General features: G+C 39.5%; 2 protein-coding genes across 6 annotated transcripts in view; one reads left to right on the forward strand and one right to left on the reverse strand.

The window, feature by feature from the left end:
• The window catches only part of FDX1 (ferredoxin 1), a 31,803-nt gene extending 26,274 nt beyond the window's left edge, over positions 1-5,529 (forward strand). For 2 of the 3 annotated variants that reach the window (XR_015744269.1, XM_087937128.1), the window contains one exon: positions 5,102-5,529. The gene's annotated coding sequence lies outside the window, so the exon portion shown is untranslated. Of the gene's footprint in view, positions 1-749; positions 898-5,101 lie in introns of all 3 variants that reach the window. The other variant, XR_015744270.1, reaches the window with a different exon arrangement.
• ARHGAP20 (Rho GTPase activating protein 20) overlaps positions 1,325-24,944 on the reverse strand; it is a 98,561-nt gene continuing 74,941 nt past the window's right edge. For all 3 annotated transcript variants that reach the window (XM_026708851.2, XM_087937125.1, XM_087937126.1), the window contains 9 exons: positions 23,115-23,192; positions 19,680-19,746; positions 13,379-13,567; positions 12,321-12,499; positions 8,004-8,165; positions 7,452-7,561; positions 6,653-6,842; positions 5,112-5,226; positions 1,325-3,844 (listed from right to left, as the gene is read on the reverse strand). In XM_026708851.2, coding sequence (XP_026564636.1) covers positions 2,124-3,844; positions 5,112-5,226; positions 6,653-6,842; positions 7,452-7,561; positions 8,004-8,165; positions 12,321-12,499; positions 13,379-13,567; positions 19,680-19,746; positions 23,115-23,192 — 2,811 coding nt within the window. In that variant the 3' untranslated portion in view covers positions 1,325-2,123. The remainder of the gene's footprint in view (positions 3,845-5,111; positions 5,227-6,652; positions 6,843-7,451; positions 7,562-8,003; positions 8,166-12,320; positions 12,500-13,378; positions 13,568-19,679; positions 19,747-23,114; positions 23,193-24,944) is intronic.

Consider the following 24,944-nt stretch of genomic DNA (forward strand, 5'->3'; position numbering starts at 1 on the left):
CCTGAAGTTGATCCATCTGTTTTAAAGGAAAGAAACAGAGGTTTAAAAGCAAAAGAATTTAAAATCCCAGATTGTGGGGACTCTCCTCTGAAGAGGCGTGATTACTTTTCAGTCGCTCAAATTTTAAAATTACCCAGCATGTTCCATTATGAACAGATCAATAAAAGTTCCTTCCATATGCTCAAATAACTGTTGAGTGAGAAAACACATGGAATGTGGGCAGCCCTGAGCCCACAAAGCAGCACCCCTTCTTGGGTGAGAAATTATAATTATTCTAAAATTCTCAATGGTCTGAAGACTGTGAGTTTTTTTTTCCCCTCCACAACAAAACACCAAAGCAATAGGAGCCAGAATTACAGCTTCCCAATGTCAATGTCAGAGCTTTTGTCTTCTTTAGCACAACTTTAAAAAAGGAAACAAGCTGAAAAGATGTTGTTTTACTGGCTGATTTCCTGCCTCATCAACTGAATAATCCATTCAAGCAGTTCGAGACAAGAGTTCACAGTAGAAGAACTGTCCTGAAGGGAACTGGGAATGCAAAAGAAGAAATCAACAGGGTTGCAAAAATTAAGACTGATGGCCTATTTTAAATATACAACCAGCAAAACACCCCATACTAAATAATTATTCTGAAATATGTTGCCGATTTGTAGTTTTCACGTGACCCAAAATGAGAATTTTTAAATGAGATACCACATTAACTTTAATTCAATTTAATTTTCTCGTTTGATTTGGTCTTGATTTGGTAGAAGTTGGCTATGCTGGGAATATTACTAGAAAAGGAAGCTGAGGACCGTTGCAGAGGGCGGACAGGAAGTCGGCCATGCTGGGAAGGTCTCTGACATAGGAAAAGGGACAGACAGAAAGTCCTTCCAGACCAAAATAAAGGGTGAGGCGGTAAGTCACATGGTTTGTTTGGTACTCGTTTTTAGTACTCAGTGTGTCTCCCAGAACCAATTAACAAAGAGTACCAGGGTATCATTGTATTTATGACACTCACAGCATTTCTGAGTCACATGATGATCTTTTGTGCACTTCACAGCTGGTTTCCACCAACAGAGTCAATGGAGAAGCCGGCAGTGTAATTGCAAGGTGAGGTCACATGATATCTCATTTAACAACCACGGCAGAAGTAACATCATAAGTCTGTTGCAGTCCTGCAATGTCTCACTTAATGTCTGCAACACTTAACATCAGTTAAGTGATGTTCCAATTTTGGTCATTAAGCAAGGACTGCATGAACTTCTGTATTTCAGAATTCAGTGAACGATTACATATCTCTTGCCAGAGCCCACCCACTCAAAAGGCGACTATTTTCCACATGTACAAAAATACACATTTATTTCAGAACATATACAATAGCAAAAAACAGTTACCAAGATATATTATACAATCTTGAAGCTTTTGGAAGATAAATGCATTACTTTCAATATATTATAATAAAGACACATAGAATAATTATGTAAGCTCTGCCTGCAATGCCATCACTACCACCACCAGCAAAATGTAATGCCATTGGAGAGCATCATCATAAAACAAAAATGAAACAAAAATGGAAAAAAAAATAGCCAAATGGAACACAGTATGATGATATACATATAACTTGGACTTTTAAGTTATAAAAAAAGGTCAAAAGTCATCCTTTATTTTTTTTCCCCTCTTGGTAAAGGAAGAAAGTGACTGCAACTACTAATCATAAAACTTTTAAGACATCCTTTCTTGGAGAACAATGAAATAGACCATTGGCTTCAAAACAGCAATACAATACCAAAGCTATGAAGGCCAAGCCAATCTTACACATTACAGCCAAATCACCATGGACACAAAACATAAATTTACAATGTCCAGAATATATATGAGATATTTTTAAAAAGTTAAATAGCAAGCACGTACACAAGTGTTTGCTAGTGTTATACAATCAAGAGTTTCTCTCCAAACATTTCATGTGACCTTCCTAGATACCAGGAAATGTCTTTAAAAATTGCAAGAAGATAGCTAAGAAAATCATTCCACTCATCCCTCAAAGAGCACAAGTTCCCTCCGTTCCCTGATGAGACGACATCCCCTGGGATATTAAAGCAACACCAAGTCAAATTGAAATAACATTCTTTTAAATCAGTTGCTCAAACGTAGGATTCCTCTGTGAAAAATTTCTGGTCTGTATCCTTGAATTTGGCGTCACTGCACAACTTTTTCAGCCATTCCATTTTATTAGCATCGGTTCCTTCTGAGGTTTTGGAAAAGCTATTATTTGGAGCCATTTGAAATGAACATTCATCCTCAACCTTGACTAAGTGTGAAGAAGCACAACATTCCTTTCTCAGGTTGATGTCAGCAACTTTGGGCTCTTTGCTCAATGAAGATTTATCAGTTTTGGAATCTGCTGCTTGCTGGACTGCAACTCCTGGGAAATATGGGGTTTCACTGAACTTTCTCTCAGTGACCCACTGATGGTCAGCCCCCAAATCAGCCTCTGGCTTGGGTTTATTTTGAGACTGTGGCTTAAGACTGGGTGGTTGTTGTTTGTATGAAGGAAACGGTGTAGAATTTTCCTCTTCTTCCTCTTCCTTGCTTTGCTCTGCTAAAAGCTCCAAGGCCTTTAGCCGTTTCTCCTGGGCTTCCATGGCACAAAAAGGAAGGCTAGTGAGCTGCCCAACTTCCTGAGAAGATCCGCTCCCCATGTGCCCTGCCACAGAATTGACATCCGTTACACAAATTTCTTGTTGCCGCTGAACTACATCACTTTTAGAGGGAAATGCTGTTGAGTCCAAAGTTATTTTCACAGAAGTGTTCTTTTTCTCATCCTGCTTGGAGGCTCTTTCCCTTTTCCGTAGTGTCCAGTTTTTCATGGTGGAAGCACCACTTTTCAACCATGTGCTGGGATGCAGAGTGACCGGGTTTTTATGAGGAAGCCATTCCAGGTTATCTTTCTTAATAGGTATTAAGCTGCTGGTTTGGTTATTGTTGGCTTGGTTAGAAAAAGTGCTAACTCCGGATCCAAGGTGGACTCCTGAAAAAGGATTAAAATCAGGAGAAACCTCTCCAAATTTTCTCTGTGGCTGAGAGGCACAGTCTAGAGGAGAGGAAGCCTCGGTTGGGGTAAACACCGAATAGTCCGAAAACTGGGAAAAAGCACTATCAAGAGAGCTCATTGAAGACCCTGATGGAGAAGTTCCCGGTGATGAGAGGCTAGAACAGCTAGTCCTTGAGCAAATATTTAATCTAAGTGGTGGCGGCAGGAGAAGACGGTTAGAAACATCTTTCTTTTCACTGATATGGCTTTCAGGACCATCCTTGCTGCTTACTTCTATCCCCGTAACCAAATTCTGATTTATAAGTTTCTGGCCTTCTACTTGGAGAGAACGAAACTGCTCGAGATAGTCTTCATTCGTATGGGACAGAACAGCATCACAGCTGGCTTTGCGCACCGCGCTTTCATGAAACCCACCGAGTGGTGTAAACTTGGAGTCGAGAAGACCAATTGTGGGCTCTGAACAGCGCCTGTGCCTTCTTGAGCTTTTCAGAACATCTGAGATGGCCGTTGATGAATAACCGGACGTGATGGAACACAGAGACTCATTCTCAGAGTGCTCCCGTGACGAAGATTTGTGATGGAAGCCCACGGAAATGGATACTGGCTGAGATTTGATGGGTAACTTAATCTGAGCATCTCCAGCTTCTGGCGAGTCCAAATCACAGTCGCTTAAAGTCAAAACAGAGTCTCTACTCCTGTTCTCTTTCCCTCGCTTTTTAAAAAGGTTGTTAAATGCAGGGTCTGTGCAGTCATTTAGTTCGTTTTCCAAACTATCGTAGGAGGAGTCATTCAGATGAAAAGAAGAGAGATCTGCAAGAATATGAAAATGGGTGTTACCAAATTTTGAGGTTTCATCAGCTCGACCTAGGGCAAAAATACTTAATAAAACAACAGTAGGTTTATTTACTATTTTTCAGAGGTCAATGTTGGTGCATTTAGAAGCTGCAGCTGGTGCAGGGGGACAGGCAGTTTTTTGGGGGGGCAAGTGTGGCCCATATAACTCCACTGCTCCGCGAACTGCACTGGCTGCTGGGTTGCTTCTGGGTCCAATTCAAGGTGTCAGTAATTACCTTTAAAGTCCTTCATGGGATAGGTTCAGGCTACCTGGAGGACTGTCTCATCCTACTGGGATTGGCCCGCCCCACCTATGCCAGCACAGGAGGCATTCTGTGGGTCCCATCAACCCAATTATTCTGGCTAGCGGGCTCCAAGAAAAGGGCTTACTCTGCCACTGGACCTGTTCTTTGGAACATCTTAAACTCCCCCCACCCCCAAAATGAGGTTGGCTCCAACCCTTAAATATCTGGTTCTGCCAGTTGGGGTTTCAACAGAGGGACTTCCTATTGAGGGTGGTTGATTGATTAGCAAAGATCCTACTCACTTCCCCTCTCATCTTATTTCCTCCCCTCCTCTTTTTATCTAAGTTGATTTTATAGTATTGTATTTCTATTATTGGCTCTGGCACTTAGACTTACTGAATATACTGCTTCACAGTACTTGGCAGCCCTCTCTAAGCAGTTTATAGAGTCAGCATATTGCCCCCAACAATCTGGTTCCTTATTTTACCGACCTCAGAAGATGGAAGGTTGAGTCAACCTTGAGCCTGGTGAGATTCGATCGGCCAAATTGCAAGCAGTTGGCAGTTAGCAGAAGTAGTCTGCAGTACTGCACTCTAACCACTGCGTACCTTGGTTTGTATAATTATTATAAATTATACAGTGTTATCTTTTAATATTGTAAACCACCCAGATTTACCATGTGGCAAGATGGGCAGCTAATAAATTTTACAAATAAATAAATGAATTTCATCTATTCTTAAAGACATCCTGAGATATGTTCCAGCAAAGTGATGGCTGTGTGGGAGGCTATTCAGTCACCTTCATGTGACTTGTTCCTAGGAGTCTCTTGCATTTTCGACCACATGCTGACTAGCCCCATTGTGTGATCTGAAATATATATTGCAACCCTCGTTAAAAAAATGTCAAAAAAAATTATGAAAACTAGGTTAAAAAGCTAGAATATTGCATTTGCCTCCCACCGCACTTTTCTGTTTTTTTTTTCCTTTAGTTTATCTTACCTGAACTATCTTCCCGGTTGTCATTTTTGGGCATAATATCTGCAAAGACAGAAGTAAGTTCTTCCCCAAAGATCCTGCAGCAATTTTCGATGAGAAACTGTACAAGGACAGAAACCTGTGAACGAAGAAGGAGGCTGAGATTAAGGCATGAAGGTCACCATGGAATTCAAGGCAAATCTAAGAGTTCATTACAAGACTCCAGCTTGCCTCCGCTGGCCCTCCAAGTGGAAAGTTCACTTTTAACTTGTTTTTACTTCTATTCCTTTCAATTAATGTCATAGCACTTTCAGTATTAATATTATATGTTATGAAAAAAGTGCAGTTATGTAAACCTTCCAAATGTCCTTTAATGACAAACCTCATCCGACATATAATACATGTTCTTTCAAAGAGAAAAATAAATTAAAACCAAGTGAGACTTCCTTCTAGTCCTGCTGTTCCCTTGGCACAGAGCAGCCTTTTCCCACAGATCCTTCTTCAGCTCAGTATTAGAACATTTTCCTTATTATCTCTTGTCAATTATGTGCTCTCTTATTCCTATGCCAGTTCTTTTCCTCCCACACAAATCCTCCTATTGCAACCTGTTTGTTCTAGGCTGCCTCCCAATAGGGTTGGAATCCGAAAATGTTCCACAATGATTACTGATCACATTGGCAAAAGAGGAGAGATGTAGGAAGATGGCTGCTCTTCACCTGATAGTACCTAGTGCAAATTCTTGTGCATGAATGCATCCACATTAAGGGAAAGGGAAAGGTTCCTCTCACGCATACGTGCTAGCCGTTTCCAGCTCTAGGGAGCGGTGCTCATCTCCATTACAAAACTGAAGAGCCAGTGCTGTCCAAAGACGTCTCCGTGGTCCTGTGGCTGGCATGACTAAACACCGAAGGCTCTCGGAACGCTGTTACCTTCTCACCAAAGTGGTCCCTATTTTTCTACTTATATTTTTGCATGCTTTTGAACTACTGGCTTGGCAAAAGCTGGGACAAGTAAAAGAAGCTCGCTCCGTTACGCGGTGCTAGGGATTAGAATTGCCAAACTGCTGACCTTTCTGATTGACAAGCTCAGCATCTTAATCTACTGAGCCACCGCACCCCTTTTCCATTAGCAACTATATATTAATTTCTGTGGGGAAACAGAGTGCCACCTGCTTGAGGCAAGCTTAAATATTCAAGCAGATGAATATGGAAAGGCTACGACCTTGAACCAATTCAGATTGGATGCTTAATACAGAAAAAAATAAGCTCTTTAAAGCATGAGTCATTTTGAAGCCACATCCCATATTACCTTTAACTATGTACTGTACAGAGATTCCTAAAGTGGAAGAGATCCAGATTTACTCAAAAATTGAGACCTGCTGGCCTATTTCCTGAACAAATCTGCAAACTCCCAAATCTTCTTTCAAAAAAGGCAATACCTATCACATTTCCCCTCTTTAGACATGATCCAGAATAATTGAGAAGGTGTTGTACTTTTCTACGGGTTTCTTAGAATATCTGAAGAGGAGGTTCCAATAAAAGAACCTGGGAAGGCCTGTTGCTTACCTTCTTGGTGAATTCTCCTTCAGTTCCAGGATTTGCAGGAGCTGGAGACCAGAGCAAGCTGGGTGCAATGCACACGGCTAAATTGAATGCGGTCATCTGGTTACCTTCAGATTGCTTTTGTATGCTGTGTAATACTCCGAAGAGGTAACGCAACAGCATTACATTGGCTCTTGGAAGCTGTTCCATTAGACTAGAAACACAAAATAAAACACAAAGGGCTTCACTGACTCAAAATTCTCTACATATACAGTATATGTATTTTATTTATTTCCTGTGTCAGTTTTTCAGAAAATATCAAGGGACAGTGGTAGGAAGACAAACTGTAAAATATGTATGTGTGCACACACAGCAGTGAGATTCAATTTTTGTATGACCGGTTCTGTGGGCGTGGCTTAGTGGGCGTGGTATGGTTTGGTGGGTGTGGCTTGTTGGGCGGAAGGTTACTGCAAAATCCCATTCTCTCCCCATCCCACTAACCTGCTTTCCAGCTCTGTTCTCCTGTGCAGGGCAACAAAAGAAGACCCAGCCAATCAGCTGGGACTCGGGAGGCAGAGAATAGATGGGGGTGGGGCCAGTCAGAGGTGGTATTCACCGGTTCTCCAAACTGTTTAAAATTTCTGCTACCAGTTCTCCAGAACTGATCAGAACCTGCTGAATACCACCTCTGGCGTGCACATGTGTGCGCGCGCACACACACACACACACACACACACACACACACTTTATAGTTTGGCTTTCTACTACTGTCTCTTGATATTTTCTGAAAAATTGACACAGGAAATTACATAAGCAATGTTACCTGTGGATGAGTTTCATTTTCTGTTCATGGTTCCCTTCATCCATTAAGGAAACCCACTGATCACAGAGCTCAGATGAGAAGATGCTTCCTGGGATGTTACGAAGGAAATCCTTGTTGAAAGAGAAGAGAAACATACACATGAACAATCATTTCAAAATATACATTTTTAATAAAAGTTTGAGTCTACATGTTCTATCAATTATATGCAGAATGGAGCCTAGACTTTCACTGAATTCCAAAGAGAAGTTTCAAATAAAATACTTGGAGGATTCTATCATTGGGAAGATCAATGAGTTACAGAAACATCTCAGCACTAGACTAATACACACGTTGCATGTGCTATGTCTCCGAATTATTGTTATTAATGTTGTCTTACATCTCAATTTCAGGTAGTAGGGTTGGGAAAAACAGAGCTGTCTATGAGTTCCTTGAATTAATCTTCAGAGTTCTAGAATATTTTTCAAAAAGGAACAACATAATCTTCATATCCAGAGACAGGCAATTTCAGGGGTCAAGAAACTGTTACACAGAGTGAAAGAAATTCCCATCTACCTTAAACACAGAGGCTATCACAAAGACGGACTCGCAAAGTAGGTGTACATCTTCACCCGAGTCAAGCTTCTCTTTCAGCTCTCTGCAAGATTTTGCATTTGCTGAACGTCTGAAAATACCGCGAGTAAAAGGTCCCTCTTGATAGAGAAAGCAAAGCATATCCTATAAAAGAAATATATAATCCATACGTGAAACATAAATTGGCAAGTGATCTTAACAGATACCGTATTCTGAAAAAGCATCTACCAACAACAGTTTTCTCTTCACTAGCCTACTCACATACCGAAGGTTTTGGCAGTGTGCTTTCCCCAAACTGCCTTTCTCAAGTTGGCCTTCAACAGAACACTCAACAATCGAGGTATTTGGGGGGAAAACATTCAAGATCACTGTTATGTTTGCAGTGAGAACACAACTGTAGTTTTGCCTGTGTCCCTCCATGGAGGAATATGGATCAGACCAGAGTAATAGACTTCACATTAGGGCTTTTGAGTGCTGAATCGAGCTGAACATTAATTTTAAAAAATCAGATTTCTTGAGAAAAAGGTTCTGAAATTATATTATTTATCAGAGAAATGACAAAAAGGTTGAAAATTGCAGTCTAGTTTATGTAACAGATTTTTCCTTTTACATAAGTAGGCTCATTAATTCTTTACAACCCCCCCAAACATTAGCATGAGGCTGATGGTAAGATCTTATAACTCCGCAACACTCTCATAATTCCACAATTATGGAATAATCAGTAGAAGTTTGGCAGCACTTATGAAATCACCAGTCTTTTTTTAAAAAAATGAAATTATATTTTATTATTTTTATTGGTATTGTCTCCTTCTGCATTCTCACCCCACTTATTTTCCCAGCTTAGCCCAGGCACCCACAACCTTGGCCTTCACACATAAGGAAATATGATTTATCTTGATCTTGACACTACATTTCAAGTTGGTTAGGATTGCGTTTGATGTTATCAGGTTTTTTTGGTATCCACGTTGCATGCTGTCATTTGCCCTGTTGTATTCAGTGGAGTTATCTCTTTCTCCACCTCTTTTTGATGATAGGAACATTTATCCTTCCCTAATCATTTGGTATTAAACCATTCTTCCAGGATTTCTCAAAGATCACAGAAAGTGACTCCCAATTGTAATTTTCCTTTCCATTCAGTCTGGTCTTGGAAACTAAATTGATTCATGGTGATCAGATGTTCCTCAAGTCTCTTAGGTTCTCAGTCAATCTTGCTTAAATTCATTTAAGAAAACGTCCTCTTTCAGGACAATACCAAAGAAGGTAGGAGTTAAGAAGCTCTGCCTTTTCATTGTCACCTGTTACTATCTTTTAGCAATGCGCTCTCTCCTTCCATTTTTTTCCCCTTATTACTATTGACAAAGCCAAAATACATTTTGTTACTCTTCAGCTTCCCTTGCAATCCCAATTTCCTTCTGCACTTCAGCCTTTCTATCTGCGAATATTGGCTATCCACTCATACACCAATTTTCCATTTCCTGTATATGTCCCTTTCAGCTCTTAGCTCAGTCAAAAATTCCCTAGGCACTCACAATTTTCAAAGGTTTTTCTTCACTGGAACAGCATACGATTGCACTTCCTGTATCTTATTTTTCAGAAGTTTCTAACCTATGCTTCCTTTGCCCTGAGGTTTCTCTCCATGATATCCTCTGTAGCTCCTTTATAAACTTGTGGAGATGGACTCTCCTAATTCCAGTACACATTCTATTCCATTCTCCAGCTTATATTTCTGCGATATTTTGACTGTCCTTCACCCACCTCTTCTTCCTCTTCAGGACAAAAGGAAACATCAGAACATAAGGACAGTTCTTTAACAGGTCTGGAACTCTATGCATCATCATTTTTCAATCTCTCCATACTGTTCACTCAGCTTTCTTCAATCTTCGGGGAAGTTTGTCCACTTCCTGTTCCTGAGTTGGGAGATTTCCATGTGATTTAAGAATTCCTATCTTCTCTAATTAGATGGTTGGGATGGGGTGGGAAGTCAGGTTTTTCTCTGGCTACTTAATCTGTCCAAGTTCTTCTCAGTCCCACTTTGTGTTAAATGAAATCAAGGCTGGGTTATATTCAGTTCATTCCTCACATTCCCTCTTTTCTTATAATTTTGTAATCTTTTCTGAAAATCCGCCCCCCTCCCCTTAATGGCTTGCTCATTGCTTTCCCATCTCCAAATTATCTCTATTTTTTTTTTAACAAATTGAATTACTATTAATGAAGTTAGGAAGCAGTATAGACTTCTGGATAAACTCTTGAAGCTCAGATGTGCAAACACTTCAAACACACTGGGTCACACTGGCTGGGGGAATTCTGGGAGTTGAAGCCTATCCATCTTATAAGTTGCTGTAGTTAAAACACTGCCCTAGGTGGATGTTGAAGAGACTTCTGAAATGGTCAGTCTGTCTTTTTCTTCTATCATCTCTATCATTCATATTTAGCTATTTTTGTTGAGGTATCTATTCCCTTTTCTTTTTTAAGTATTTGAGACTTTGCTAATCTGAAATCATTCCTCATACTGATCAAATTTTACAGTGCAACAACCAAAGTAGAGTTTGTGACCATATTTTTAGTTACACTTAACTTATCAGAGTTATAAGTTACAAGATTGTTTTTTAAAAAAACTTAAATGTGGTATTATGGAAGAAACCATATGTTTAGGCGTGTCTCATTTTCAAATATAGTAACTGTGGGAGTTGTGGTTTATGCACAAATTCCTGTACTCTTAAGGAGAAGATAAGCACAATGAATATTTATCTAATTTGTACAAAGCAACACCAAATGGCAAATTTTTGGGAGATCTATGCGTACATCAAAACTTGTATGGTAAATGGCAAATGTTTCTTCTGCAACTATGGTTTGAAGCCACAGTTTGAAAATGTACAGTTGTATTAACTCTGATACCCAAATAATGCAGAAATTGCATTTAGCATGAAGAAGAAAAAGGAACAAAGTTGATCTAAAGGGAAGAGAAATCTTCGAAGAAGCTCCTAATTCTTAAATTATCTTTGGCGGATACATGCCAGCTTATGCTTTAGCCTTCACTATCTCAACAGAAAGCCTGAATGTAGTAATATTGATTGCTTATTAAGGTAATAGATATGGTGTGCCGGTCTTATTATAGTACTCCTCATAGCTAACAGCATATGGTCTAAAATATTAGGTACAAGTACCAAGTATCTTACATGCTCCACTATCACAGCAATGTCCGTGCGTTTATCGATTGGTGGACAACTACTTTATATTTTAATGAAATGAACTGGGATCCACAAAGCCTAATGTGGTAATAAGTTTGTTGTTTCTATTTTTGATGCCAAGCTTTCCGCCCTCTCCAAAACAACAACACAGCTTTTCTCTAGGAAGTCTAACATCCTGGAAATCAGGACACAAAATATGGAGTGAGAAATCAGAAAATATTTATTCCATTATAATCTTATGATAGGAGATGCAATAGTACAAATGATTACACAAAACTGCCCATTTACAATTTGAGTTACAATTTGATTTGTTTCACCAAGAGGGAACTAAGCAAGGCTCCAGTCCTCTATTGACTGTTCCTTTCCTTCTCCTGCCATAATGTACAAAAATCTTCTAATTCCCAGCCTAGAACAGGGGTAGCAATCTATTGCCTGTGGGTACCAATGTATCTACAGGGACTTTTCTTGATGTTCATCATATTTTCTGTCCCAGCTATTTTTTTTAAAGATTGGCATGTCACACAGAATGCTTTTGAGCCATACATAGGGACCCCCTAGGGACCTCCATGAGATGGCAGAGCATTTGAAGGATCAAATTTGCCATCTACAAACTAGATTTCCCAAGTCAAGTTTCATGACTGGTCATGTCCACATTGGCAAATAAGTTCTCGACTTAAACAGTTTATTTAGTGACCATTACCAGTCACTAAAAAAGGGGCTTATGACCATTTTTTACACTTTATGACCACTGTAGCATCGCCATGATCATGTGATCAAGATCCAAACACTTGACAGCTGACTCGCGTTTATGACAGTTGCACTCTCCTGGGGTCGTGTGACCTTTTACAACATTATGCTAAGCAATGGGGAAACAAAATCCACTTAACAACCATGTTGCTAACTTAATGGCAAAATTCATTTAACACCTGTCTTATTTAGGAACAGAAATTTGAGCTCAATTGTGGTCATAAGTCGTAGACTACTTGTATTTTCTCAATGAAGAGATTGACTGTTACATATTCTCAACAGCCCAAATGTGTTCCAGAGCTACTTGCGCACATCTTTATCTAGAGAGTTGCCATCATCTGCTCGGGATGTAAAAGAGACTTACCAAGATAGGTTTGGGCAGATTATCATTCTCACAGATGGATGAGAGCGAAAGACCGAACAGCTTTCCTGATTTGGAAGATGTTGGAGATGGCACTAACTGGTCCACGGGAGCACCTGTTTCTCGCCAGAAGGCCCAGTTTATAATTGATCTTTTCCTTTTAAACGGCTTTTGGCTTAACTCTAAAGAAAGGCAGGAAGAAGAAAATAAGTTTTGCTTTTTGTTTATTTTAGAAGAGAAGACTATTCCTGATGTGGAAAGCCAACACTATTTCTGGTTAAGGTGTTAAGATGAGGGTATAGACCAGTGATGGCTAACCTTTTTTTCATCACATGCCAAAAGTGATATAATGCACGTGTGACACACACATACCCTCTCCCCACGCCCCCCTGTGCATGCGCACGCATCTCCCACAGGCACCCCACCCACCCATGCGCGGCAGATACCCAAAAATCACCTGGTGGGCGGGAGGCGCGCGAGCATGCACAGTGGAACTCAGCTGGGACGACAGTTTGCGTGCCTGCAGTGATGGCTCTGTGTGCCACTTCCAGCATGTGTGCCATAGGTTTGCCATCACGGGTATAGACGGTATGTATAGTTGTGCATTTGATTTATGTTTTCTAAATTAAGGACTTTCTTGAATTTAATGGTATTAACTTGAAGCCCATTTCTCTATTCAGATTGTTCTGAACTTTGTCTTTCATCTGCAAATTTGACAAGCATTTCTTCCAGCTATTGACCCAAGCTGTCAATGAAAATATTAGAGGACCCATTCTTGTGGTGCCCCACTCAATACCTTCTTCCATCTGAGGAGAAACCAGGCACTGTTTTAGCATGTTTTAGACTCTCTAGTACTGTACCATTCTATAATATTATGACATCCTATTGTCCCCTGCAATATACAATTACAAGAGAACAACTGGAATCCACTTGTCTTGGGAACCACTAATAAACTCAACAAGCCATCTGCATGACCTGATGGGCTATATATACCTACAACACTACTGGTTGAGCTGGGGGACATTTGCTGAAGGAAGCCTTTTGTAAGTGGGAACACTCACCATTCAACTGATGCCCAGTGGCCAGGCGACTTGGCTTGAGAATGAACTGGCACTGAAGCTCACGGGGCAACTGTTCTATTAAGAAGGCTCCCTGAAGATCCAGAGGACAATCCCCATCCTTTGATCCCTGGGTCTGGGGCAAAGTGTCACGGATGTGGCTCATTTTAATTCCAAAAGGATATTCATGCCCTGCTCATAAAAGAAGAAGAGATTTTAATTTGCATATATGAAAAACAAGTAATATTCCGAAGAACAAGACCTACCGGAATGCCACAATAATGTTTATTCTTTAAAAATAGACAGTAATCCCTAGAATAAATGTATCATACTCACTTGATTTTACACTATGTTATCCCAAAGGGGCTTTTTCAAAAGGCAACTGAACTTTCTTTGTTTTGCTTGAAGACGTTTTGCTTCTCATCCAAGAAACGTCTTCAGTTCTGGAGTTCTTCTTCAGGTCAGCTTCTTGGATGAGAAGCGAAATGTCTTCAAGCAAAACAAAGGAAGTTCAGTTGCCTTTGAAAAAAACACCTTTGGAACAACCACGACCTTGGTGACTGAGAATCTCCACAGACATTTACACTATGTTATCTTTATGTTCAATTATCTGGCACTCAGGATTTTTCAGATCCTGTACTTCTCCCACTTTCTTAGCCCAATTTCAAATTCTGTCTACTAAAAATGGAAAAAATTATGGTGTGCTTTACTTATTGACAGTGCCAGATATGTGGGCACAGGCCAACCAAAATGAAGGACTGACATATCCAGTGACTTTAAAGTATATCCCCTATTATTTCTTAGAACAGCCATTATTATTTCTCCTACACAGGGCAAATGCACAGCATTATGTGTCAGTCAAGTCACCACTGGGCATTGAAAGCCTAGGCTTTTGTATATCTCAAATGAACAGAAATAACAGAGATTTCTGAGTTTGCAGCCCGAGGCTTGCAAAACGACATCTGGATACCATATGAAAACATGTTATTCTTTTCCTCTCCTCCAGTTTTCCTTGATAAGCAGTTTATCCCACAGTGTAGGATAGGTTAGTGTGTATCCTTATAATGGAAGGATTTAGACTGCTTAAGGAAGCCAACTTTTGCTACTCTGGCATTCACAGCAAGTCTCACTGTTTTCAGCATAAGATTCAGGAGTCTTTATGGTGAACCAGGCAATTGGAAAAGGTTAGTAGAAAAGGAAGGCAGATCAAATCTCTTCAGAGTCAAACTTCAGCATGGGGAACTTTATCTCTGCATTCAACTTATTAGCCTTTTAACTAGTTAAGAAGAAAAAAAGTGTGTGTGTGTGTGTGTGTGTGTGTGTGTGTGTGTAAAGCCTACAAATTTGAAATTTGGCATGTATGTTCCTCTTGGCTTCTAGGTGCTCACTAAGAAAGGATTTTTCGAAATAACCATCAGAGCTTTGGTATTTTGTATATTATTATTAACACGCTCTGATGCTAAAGAGTTCTACTCCCCCTCCCCACCTGAAAAGAAATCTGTTCCAAATACAAAACACAAGCAGAGGAGAGGAGTTTCAGTTTCAGTTTCAGTTTTAGTTTCACAAAAGCAACCATCTTTAGAACAGAACATGCCCAGGCTCTTTGTTATCTCCTTCTTGCTCACACAGTAAATACTGTTTCGGTTTCCAAACAGCTCTCAAGTCTCTCTCACACTGATAGGACGCTAGCCAGATGAATACTGATGGATGCTGGTAGGCAGAGATAGAATTCCCCTCCCTTATTTTCCTCCCCAAAAACTAAGCCCAAACACATCATTTCATTTCTCACATACAGCCAGCAGTAAGTTAACTTCAGATTAGTTGGCCTAATTTTAATCTTTTACCAGAACTTCCAAGAACCATCAATTTGAGGGACAAGTGTTTTGAATTAAAATACTGAGCAACAGTATACTCCAATTCAGAAAACAGAATCTGTATTCAGTAGCAGAACTGATCTCAGTCCACAGTCTTCCTATGCAGAAGTTAAACCTAGTTTACACTCCTGGTTCCCGGAATCTTGACTTGTTCTTGGATATTTGTAATACATTTGCTCTTAAAGAAGAGTTTAAAACACACTTTGTTCATTTCAAAAGCTAATGTGAAAGCTGCTAAATTATGCTGTTATAATCATTACACAGCTGTGTTTTAAAAATCCTTGTTAAATTTTTTTCAAACCATCCAAACATCTACTGAGATATCATGTTCTACACCTCTAAGTACCAGCAACCTTTCACAGCCAGAGGCCATACTGCAAAACAAAATTAAAAGCTGCAAGTACAAGTTGCAGATAACATAAAAAATATAACTAAATAAGATTCTGTCCATTGCAATGAGGTTTGGGGCCTTATTTTTAAGTAATAAAACAGATTTGTTACTTCAAGCAGAAGTTTCACTCATCTATTTTGCATCTTATTTCACTGAAAAAATATAGCATTTTTATAGTTCCCAGCTGCTTAATTTTGTGTGTGTGTGGGGGCGGGGGGGTATTTTCCTGACATTTTTTAAAATAACCATCTAAAGATCCAGCTTTATTTGTCCCACTTGAATCTCTTTCAATTCCTAATTGACTCCCAGGAGGGGTGGGGGCTACATGGATACAATTTATGGAATTATATAGAAAGAGCACAGGTGTGGTTTGTCACGAATTTCTTTTAGGATGTGTTGTTATTTCCCATCTGAGCATTCAGCCCAACACTGCTTGGAATTCTCCCACTCAAATATTAATCAAGCTTGACCTGTATATCTTCTCAAGTCAGGCATGGTTGAAAAGGTTCTGTCACCTGTTCACAGCACATGTCAAACAGAACTGCAATATGAAAAATCATAGATACAAAAGTTGGAGACGGTCATTATCTTAGATGGTTTAATAAATTGGGGCAGCACGGTGGCTCCGCAGTGAAGAAACTGGGCTTGTTGACTGGAAAGTTGACAACTCAGGTTCAAGACGTGAGTGCCATGCAACGGAGTGAGCTCCTGTCGTCGCCCCAGCTCCTGCCAACCTAGCAGTTTGAAACAATGCAAATGTGAGTAGATAAATAGGTACCACTTCTGTGGGAAGGTAGCAGCGTTCCATGAAATCATGCTGACCACAGGACCATGGAAATGTCTTCAGGCAGCCCTGGCTCAATGGCCTTGAAATGGAGATGAGCACCATCCCATATAATTGGCAACAACTAGCGGAGTAAAATCCTCAGGGATTCCTTACTTTTTTGAATAAATTGGGATTGGTTCTGTTTTATTTTTTTAATAGCCACACTGAATATGTGGCCCACTTCCAAGTAGCAAGAAGGGGTGGCCGTGATTTGGTTTGACTGCTCCAATACTTGGCCATTGTTGGTGTTCTAAGTTGGCCTGACTCTTCAGAAGTATTGCAACATCCGAATCCCAATTACTTTTTTTGAGATCAGAACAAATATGGGCAATGCTAAGGAACTTTATAATGTTGAAGAAAAAAGAGCTATTTCAACACTAAATTCAAATCCATATTTGTCTTATATTAGAATAATCTGTTGTATGCCAATGTACTTCAGTGAAGCTCTGCAAAGGCTAAAAATGTTTTTAAAATGTATTTAGTCTGTCCGTGGGAGTAATGGCAGACAAGGAACAAAAAGCCCAAAAGCAACAATTTGCCTTTCAATCTGCATCTGCGCAACACCCACTGCTGATCAGAACAGAGTTGAGAGGAGAAGACTTGGCTTCCTTAAGTTCACAGGATCCTATCAGAGGATACTGCATCGTGCTTTAGCCCTTAATGTGGGTTTCAGAAAGAGAAAACTGTGTTCTCCCCTCTTACAGGAGGAGAGCTTTTTTAAACTCATCTTCTGACAGGGCTGTCAAAATCTTATGAACAAGTATGCAAAAAAGACAAAGGAAAAAAAAGAAAAGGAAAAAAAAACTAAATGGAAGGAGGGATCTAGCCTTTTCTTATAAAAATAGCCAGATTGCTAGCAATCTGTAGTTTGTAATGAGGGAGTTAAATGGATTTTAATGAATATTTTCAATAGGTGGTTTATGAAAGCTGGGCCTATCTTTTTGAGCATAAGAAAATAAGGCATTCTGCAGGTTGGAATTAGAAATCCAGTTCTCAGTAGTCTGAGGTCACATCTAGATCTACAATTACAACTGGCCACAGTCACATACCCTTATTCACACACGCTCCCAAGAAAATGTTAAAGGCACTTGATAATTTTCCTGAGAGAATGATATAACCCCAATCATTATCTGTATTGCTTCTGGTTTTAAAAAAAAAACCCACACCATACCAAAGTCATCATAAAACTTCCACACTCTGCAACAGTCTCTTTTCCTTTACCCCAACTTAACTAGCTCAATGTGCCAAAACCACAACACATAAAAAAGGAAGCAAAAGTGGGATGTTACCGTAAGTTTTCTGAACTTGCGGCACTCTTTTAAAGAAAAACATATTTGACAAAATCAGCCAAGAACGTGTCATCTTATCTTCAGTAAGGGTGCCAAGAGCGATTGCAGATAAGAATCACATATGGAAAAACTCCATGTTGCTTTTCTTTTAATGTACTACCATAAACCATGATTTGTCCCAAGGTGTTGTTGCTGATTTGCACAACATCTGAAGCCATTTATCACATTTTACAAACCACAGTGACTGGATATGTATACAGCACAGCCAAACCCTAACCATATAATGGCTTCATGCAATAAAGTGAAGCCTGTATCGATTTTTCAAATAAGAAATTGAATTCCTGGTGAGTCTGATATACAACACTATAGAGCACTACACACCAGAACAACTAGACACAAGGACAGTTTTTTCCCGAATGCCATCACTCTGCTAAACAAATAATTCCCTCAACACCGTCCAACTATTTACAAAGTCTGCACTACTATTATTATTAATCTTTTCATCACTCCTTATCACCCATCCCCTCCTACTTGTGACTGTATGACTGTAACTTTGTCGCTTGTATCCTTACGATTTATATGGACTGTTTCCTAGTATGATTTGATTGCTTATTGTACCCTATGACTATTATTAAGTGTTGTGCCTTATGATTCTTGACAAATGTATATTTTCTTTTATGTACACCAAGAGCATTTGCACCAAGACAAATTCCTTGTGTGTCTAATCACACTTGGCCAATAAAGAATTCTATTAATCTATTAATTTATTCTATTAATCTATTAATATTAATAGGTTCCAATTCCCATCAATCCAACAGAGGTTACAGAAACTGCGGCCCCAAAACAGAAGGAAATTCTGTACTGTTGTTGCAGTCTATTAATTCGTTTAAAATATGTTTATTCTGATTGTCTAAATACAATGCTCACACTACAGATTTTCTAGATCAGGGGTCCCCAATCCTGGTCTGTGGACTGGCACCTGGCTGCGGCATGCCAGAAACAAGTTGAAGCCCCATCAACGGGATGCAGGCAGCACATGAAACCACACCCCTTCAAGTCAACGGAAAAAACGGAAAAAACTTTTTCGATGGAACTGGTCCTTTCTTCCCAAAAGGTTGGGGGCCGCTGTTCTAGGTGACTTGAAAAACATCCTTATTTATGCTGTCTTTGAATAACAAAAGTAATGTAAAGTAAAAAGTAATCACGAGTAATGTTTAATACTATTTTGTTTTGAGTTTTAATTTAATTTAATCTATTTTAATCTGCTATTTTAATCTGTTTGCAATTCGAATCTCACCAAGCTCAAAGTTGACTCAGCCTTCCATCCTGCCAAGGTGGGTAAAATGAGGACCCAGATTGTTGGGGGCAATATGCCGACTCTGTAAACCGCTTAGAGAGGGCTATAAAGCTCTGTGAAGCGGTATATAAGTCTTTGCACTATTGCTACTTTTCTATAAGTTCTCAACCTATAACCATCTGTTTCATTAGAGTTTGAAATTAAAACAGTTCTGAAAAAAATGACTTGCAACCAGTCCTTACGTTTATGGCTGTTGCAACATCCAAATGGCCATGTGATCAAACTTTGGCCACTTGGCTACCAGCATATGTTTATGAAGGCAACAGTGCTCCGAGGTCATGGGATTGCCATTTGCAATCTTCCCATCCAGCTTTGAACAAGTAGAGTCATTGGAGGAAGCCGAATTCACTAAACAACTGCATGATTCACTTAACAACTGTAGCAATAAAAGGGCTGTTAAATCGGGCATGACTGCCTTGCTTAGCAATGGACATTCCAGTCGCAATTGTGGATGTAAGTTAAGGACTACCTGTATGCTGATATTTTTTTTAGCTGTTATTGATTCTTTGAAGGAATATAACACAAAGCAAATTTTTCACCATTAGTATTTGCTTTCCATATACTTACCAATAAGAGGATAAGGGGCGTCTTCTTTCCCAGAATTAACCCACAGCTGATAATCCTTCTCAGAACCCTTTAAAAATACAATCCTACATCTGTTAGAATGAACAGAAAGCTGATTTATTTAACATTATAAATTAAACATGTGTCCTTAACACAGCTGTTCTAGACTACAGCAGAGGTCACTGACTTTTAACAGAAATCAAATAGCAGAACACTTAAATATTTACACTATTGGCACATCTGTTGCAATATGTGCCCAGATAGAGCTTTTGACAGGCTCCCTACACATTTGGGTAAAGACACTAAAGACTGTATTTTGACCAGGCGTAACAATTGTATGCAATCTAAGTGCTGTGGAGAGGGCTCGACTGCAGCTGCTGTTTCCACATATGGAACTCCCCAGACTGTGGTGACATGGCATGACTGTGAACTGAAAAGGAAGGAAATGAAAGGAGAAAGGAGAGAAAAACATAGTACTTCTTCCATCTTGAAATCTGTTTCCATTCCAATTGATTTCATGCTTCCAGCTCTCCTTTGCAAATATTTCCAATAAGCTGGAACACGTCAGAAAGCTCTTTTCTAAAAACAGTACGTTCACAAAGCCAAAACTGAACAACACAAAAGAGAGCGAATATGGGGCTGCATTGCGGATTCACTAAGCCACCAGAGAGCAGGAACTACAAAAGAATACAAAGCTACACTAAAATCCAAACAAACAAACTCCTAGAATATACCCTGTGCTAAAACCCAGCAAAGTTTAAATTATTTTCACTACTGGTGTTTCTATACTATTCTATTCCAAACTGGTTCCAAGTTAAACTCCTGATCTGTATCGTTCAACTGGATTACCCTTCTAGTTTTTGATCAGAATATGAGTGATTGTGGACAGAAAATTAAACAATCTCCTTTTGAATGTGTCCCATTTTTCTCCTGGGCAAAAACAGAATAGAAGTGGAAGATAAGGAGGGGGACACTTCTGCTTCATCTTTCCAGGAAACAGCCGATGAGAATATGGATCGGAGTGTCTGGTGCTCACAATGGGAAAGTTTTCAGCCAGTCTCACATTTGGAGCAATGCACCAACAGACTAACTGTCAATGGGAGGCCTGGCCTAATTGGATCACAAAACTCTGTTTCATCCCTGTCTCCCCCCTCCACCCCGTTCCCCACTTCCCCCAGGATGGCTAACTACCCATTGAGAGGTCCTGGGTGCTTGTTTTCTTGCAGATGTTTCAGTACCCAAATATCAGAACTGGTGTTACTAGCACCATGTTACCTACTTGGGGTAATGAAACATCTGCAAGAAAACAACCAAGCACCCTAATTTTAACCCTGAGCTACAAATATTCTCCTTTATTGCTAATTAACCATTGTCCTAAAGATGCTTTTCCCAAAAGGCAAATTGACTTTTTTGGTGGGTTTTTTTTTTTTAATGTTTCGGTTCTCATCCAAGAAGCTTCTTCAGTTCAATTTTTCAGCTTCTTGGATGAGAAGTAAAATATTTTCAAATAAAAAAACAAATGAACAAGAAAATCCAGTTGCCTTTTAGAAAAAGCACCTCTGGGACAACTGTGACCAGGATGATTAAGAATCTCCAAAGATATCTGGAGTCTTTTTTTTTCTCATATAAGAAAAATCCACTGTTTCTTAGCTTGCCATAGCATTCCAAGATCTTAAGTGATACAAGCTACACTGTTTAGGCATTTTTGGCACTGGATGGTTGATATCGATTCCAGCTTGTTTAAATTGTTTTTTTCCTGAATGCCATCACTCTGCTAAACAACTAATTCCCACAACACTGTCAACTTATTTACTATAAGACTGTATTACTATTATTCCTCTACTACTAGACTATAATAACACTTCCTAGTGCCCTATCTCTTCCCACTTATGACTATGACCGTGTTGCTTGTATCTTTACAATTTATATTGTTTTATTTGTTTCCTAGTATGATTTGATTGCTTATTAGTAAACTATGACTATCACTAAATGTTGTATCTTATGATTCTTGACGAATGTATTTTATTTTTTCTTATGTACCCTGAGAGCATATGCACCAAAGTCAAATTCCTTGTGTGTCCAATCACACTTGGCCAATAAAGTATTCTATTCTATTCTATTCTATTCTATTCTATTCTATTCATAAAAATGTCCTTTGAAAAATTGCTTGTTTGAAATGGGGAATTCCTAGTAATTTTGGGGCGGGTGTTCCTAAAATAGAAGCATTATTGGAATTTCATGCAGCTATCTGAAAGTGTTGTGTTGCATACTGTTGAAAATGGGGGGTGAGAGAATATCAAAAGAGATGCGACACTCATAGTACTGCAGTCAAAGCCTTCAATTGCAATGCTGTAATCTCACATGTCTTTTTTAGCCTTCCCATGGATGCTACTGGCTAGAAGGCAGCAATCAGTTGGGGATCAAACAGCCCATATCTTCAACAGGTAGGAGACAGCCCAACTCTGAACTTTCCATTATTTTGGAGGGGCTACAGTAGAACCTCTGGTCACAAATGCTTCTGACCCCAACCAAATCAGGTTCTGACCAAAAAAATCACAAAATTTTTGAATCTGGTCACGAACACATACTCGAGTGACGATCAAATATGACCCCGACCCAGAAATTCCTGAAGACAAAGAAGGTTATGGAATGAATTATGGTTGTGACCAGAGCCTCTGCTGTATTTTAAAAGTACCAGCTGGACTGGTTGATGCCTGCTGGTTAATCCACTTTTTCAAGATTTCAGAAATACAAATTAGGTGTCTAGGAACCTGAGCTATACTTTCAAATTTGTCTGTGGTTATGCGGGGAACTTCCTGACTTAAGAGAGTTTGAGAAATGTTAATAAGCAGCGGCCAGCCAGTCAAATACTGTATTTTTCGTTCCATAAGATGCACTTATTGTTCCCCAAAAGTGGGTGGAAATGTCTGTGCATCTTATGGAGCAAAAAATATGGGCCACAGCGGCAGGGTCATTTTATAGTGCTGAACTCCGCCTCTTCTGCTTCTGTCTTTGTCATTGCCCGTATTTCTCCTCTAAACCTAGGTGTGTCTTATGGTCAGGTGTATCTTATACTGCAAAAAATATGGTACTTCCCAAAGTGTAATAGACAAGAAATAGTTTTGGATCAAATAAAGCAAAACACAGAGATGCTAATTGAAGGAATTGACCTTCTACTATATTATCTATTAATACTTTTAAGGAAAGTTGGTTTATATTTTCCGCTTAACAGAGGAGGGGAAATTTTGAATTCAAACAATATATTTCCTCCTCTGAATGAAGTACTTTCTTTATCCCTGTAATTATTTTTCAAGATGGCCAAAGTTGTATAATGCAAAATGATGTTTTTCAGGCATCAGGATTACTTTATAACACTGCAAACAGTGTCATTATTTGCCCACATAAATAAACAAACAAATAAAAAACAAGCAATCTCACATTAATTCCAAGCTGCTGGAGAGCCAAAAGGATCACATCATTTGCTGTGTCCAGGTTAGTAATGGTTAAGGTTTTTGACTGTGAAGAAGAAAGAGAAACATTAGAACCTGTATGATTGCTCAAAAGAAAAGCAGCTGAAAATAGCAGTCAGAATTTGGGTATGACAACTATATGTAAGCTCAAAGGATGAAAACCAAAACCAGATGCTCTAACTCAGGGATGTCAAACTCAAGGTCTGGGGGCCAGATCAGCCTACGGGGTGTTTAGATCTGGCCTGCTGGACCACTCTGAAAACAGTGAAAGATCAGCCCACGGTGCCTCTGCCAGCCAAAACGGAGCATGCACACACACCCCCAAGCTCCATTTTTGCTGGCAGAGGGTTCCAGAAGGCTGTCACAGCCAAAAACGGAGCTTGGGAACCCGTTTTTTGCTGACATAGCGCTCGGGCCACCACAGGTGCCCCTGACACGAGTGACATCAAGCTTGCCATGCCCACCATGGCCATGCCCACTCCGCCCCCCCCCCGAGGTCAAACACAACCCTGATGCGGCCCTCAATGAAATCGAGTTTGACACCTCTGCTCTAACTGCATGTAAACTAGAACTAGATCTTGGCAAAGTTTTTTTAAAAAATATTCTTATTTTGAGATTTTAAATAATAAGGGATTTATTTTACACATTCCCTGTAGTTGCACTTCATGCTATATTGAATTTCAGCCCAAAGTACATAAGCAAAAGTGGGTTTAAGGCTGGTAGACTCTCTTTACAGAAAAAATAAGGAACATTAAAGTTTTTCTTTTTACCTTTCCTTAAGTAAATGTTTTTGTACTGTCTACTATGACAAAATGAGGTAAGCACAAGTTTTATTATTTTTTTTAAATTAATATTATTCCAGGCTTTAGCCACAATATTAAGCCTCATTCCTAGTTTGTATGACACAAGAAGCTCTAGTTAATTAAAATGTGACTCTGAACTCCTCTAAGTTGGTGGGTGTGTCTTCTTTCTAGATTTATTAAATATAATCTTGTAATCACAGCCAACAGGAGTCTGGAATACTTCTTCAAATGCCATGATCCATAATATCAATCCCTCTCAGAAAGAATCTCCAACGAGTGCAAAAATCTTAACCAGGAGCTCTTAAGAGGGCTATTTAAGGCAGAAACATTCTTTTTGGGGAGAAAGATCTCTTCTTTTAAATCAACATACATATTAAAACATTTCACAATTAAGTTGAAAACCAGTCCACAAAACTCCCAATTCCAAAATCTATGCGAATTTCCTTTTCACCAGCTGCTCAAAATAGCCTTCCGCCACAGAGACACAGAAAATTATACAGTACAGTGCTATGCAGGTAAACTGAAGCAGTATGAAACCCAGTTTATTTTTGGTCCAGGATGCACCTGAATAATTATGACATGAACAAAACAAAGCTAACATTTCTGCAAAGTAGTGATATCCGGCACCCGGGAGTAAGTCAGCAGATTTGCATACAGCTTGCCTTTGATAAGAATGTGATAAAAGTAATTTGGGTTGCTTATGTCACCTCCCCCCACACTTAACCCCAATTTGCGGATAAAATGAAGCTGATCCCCTGGGATGTCCAGCTGTTCTAGATGGGGGGAGGGAAAAAGCAATCCACAAACCAAACATATTTTTAAACGCCACCCCCCTCCCTAGTATTTCTGGTATTATTATATTGCATTTTTAAGAATGATCAGTCCTGGAGAGAAATATGCATCTGTTTTGCACTGTTCTGAACTGTTGTGTTTAACAGTGCATTGTCCCAGAGGTGCTTTTTCAAGAGGCAACTAGACTTCCTGGTTTTTATAAC

The sequence above is a fragment of the Pseudonaja textilis genome, chromosome 7 (assembly GCF_049901715.1).
Source record: "Pseudonaja textilis isolate UNSWEBS1 chromosome 7, rPseTex1.2, whole genome shotgun sequence".
Lineage (NCBI taxonomy): Eukaryota > Metazoa > Chordata > Lepidosauria > Squamata > Elapidae > Pseudonaja > Pseudonaja textilis.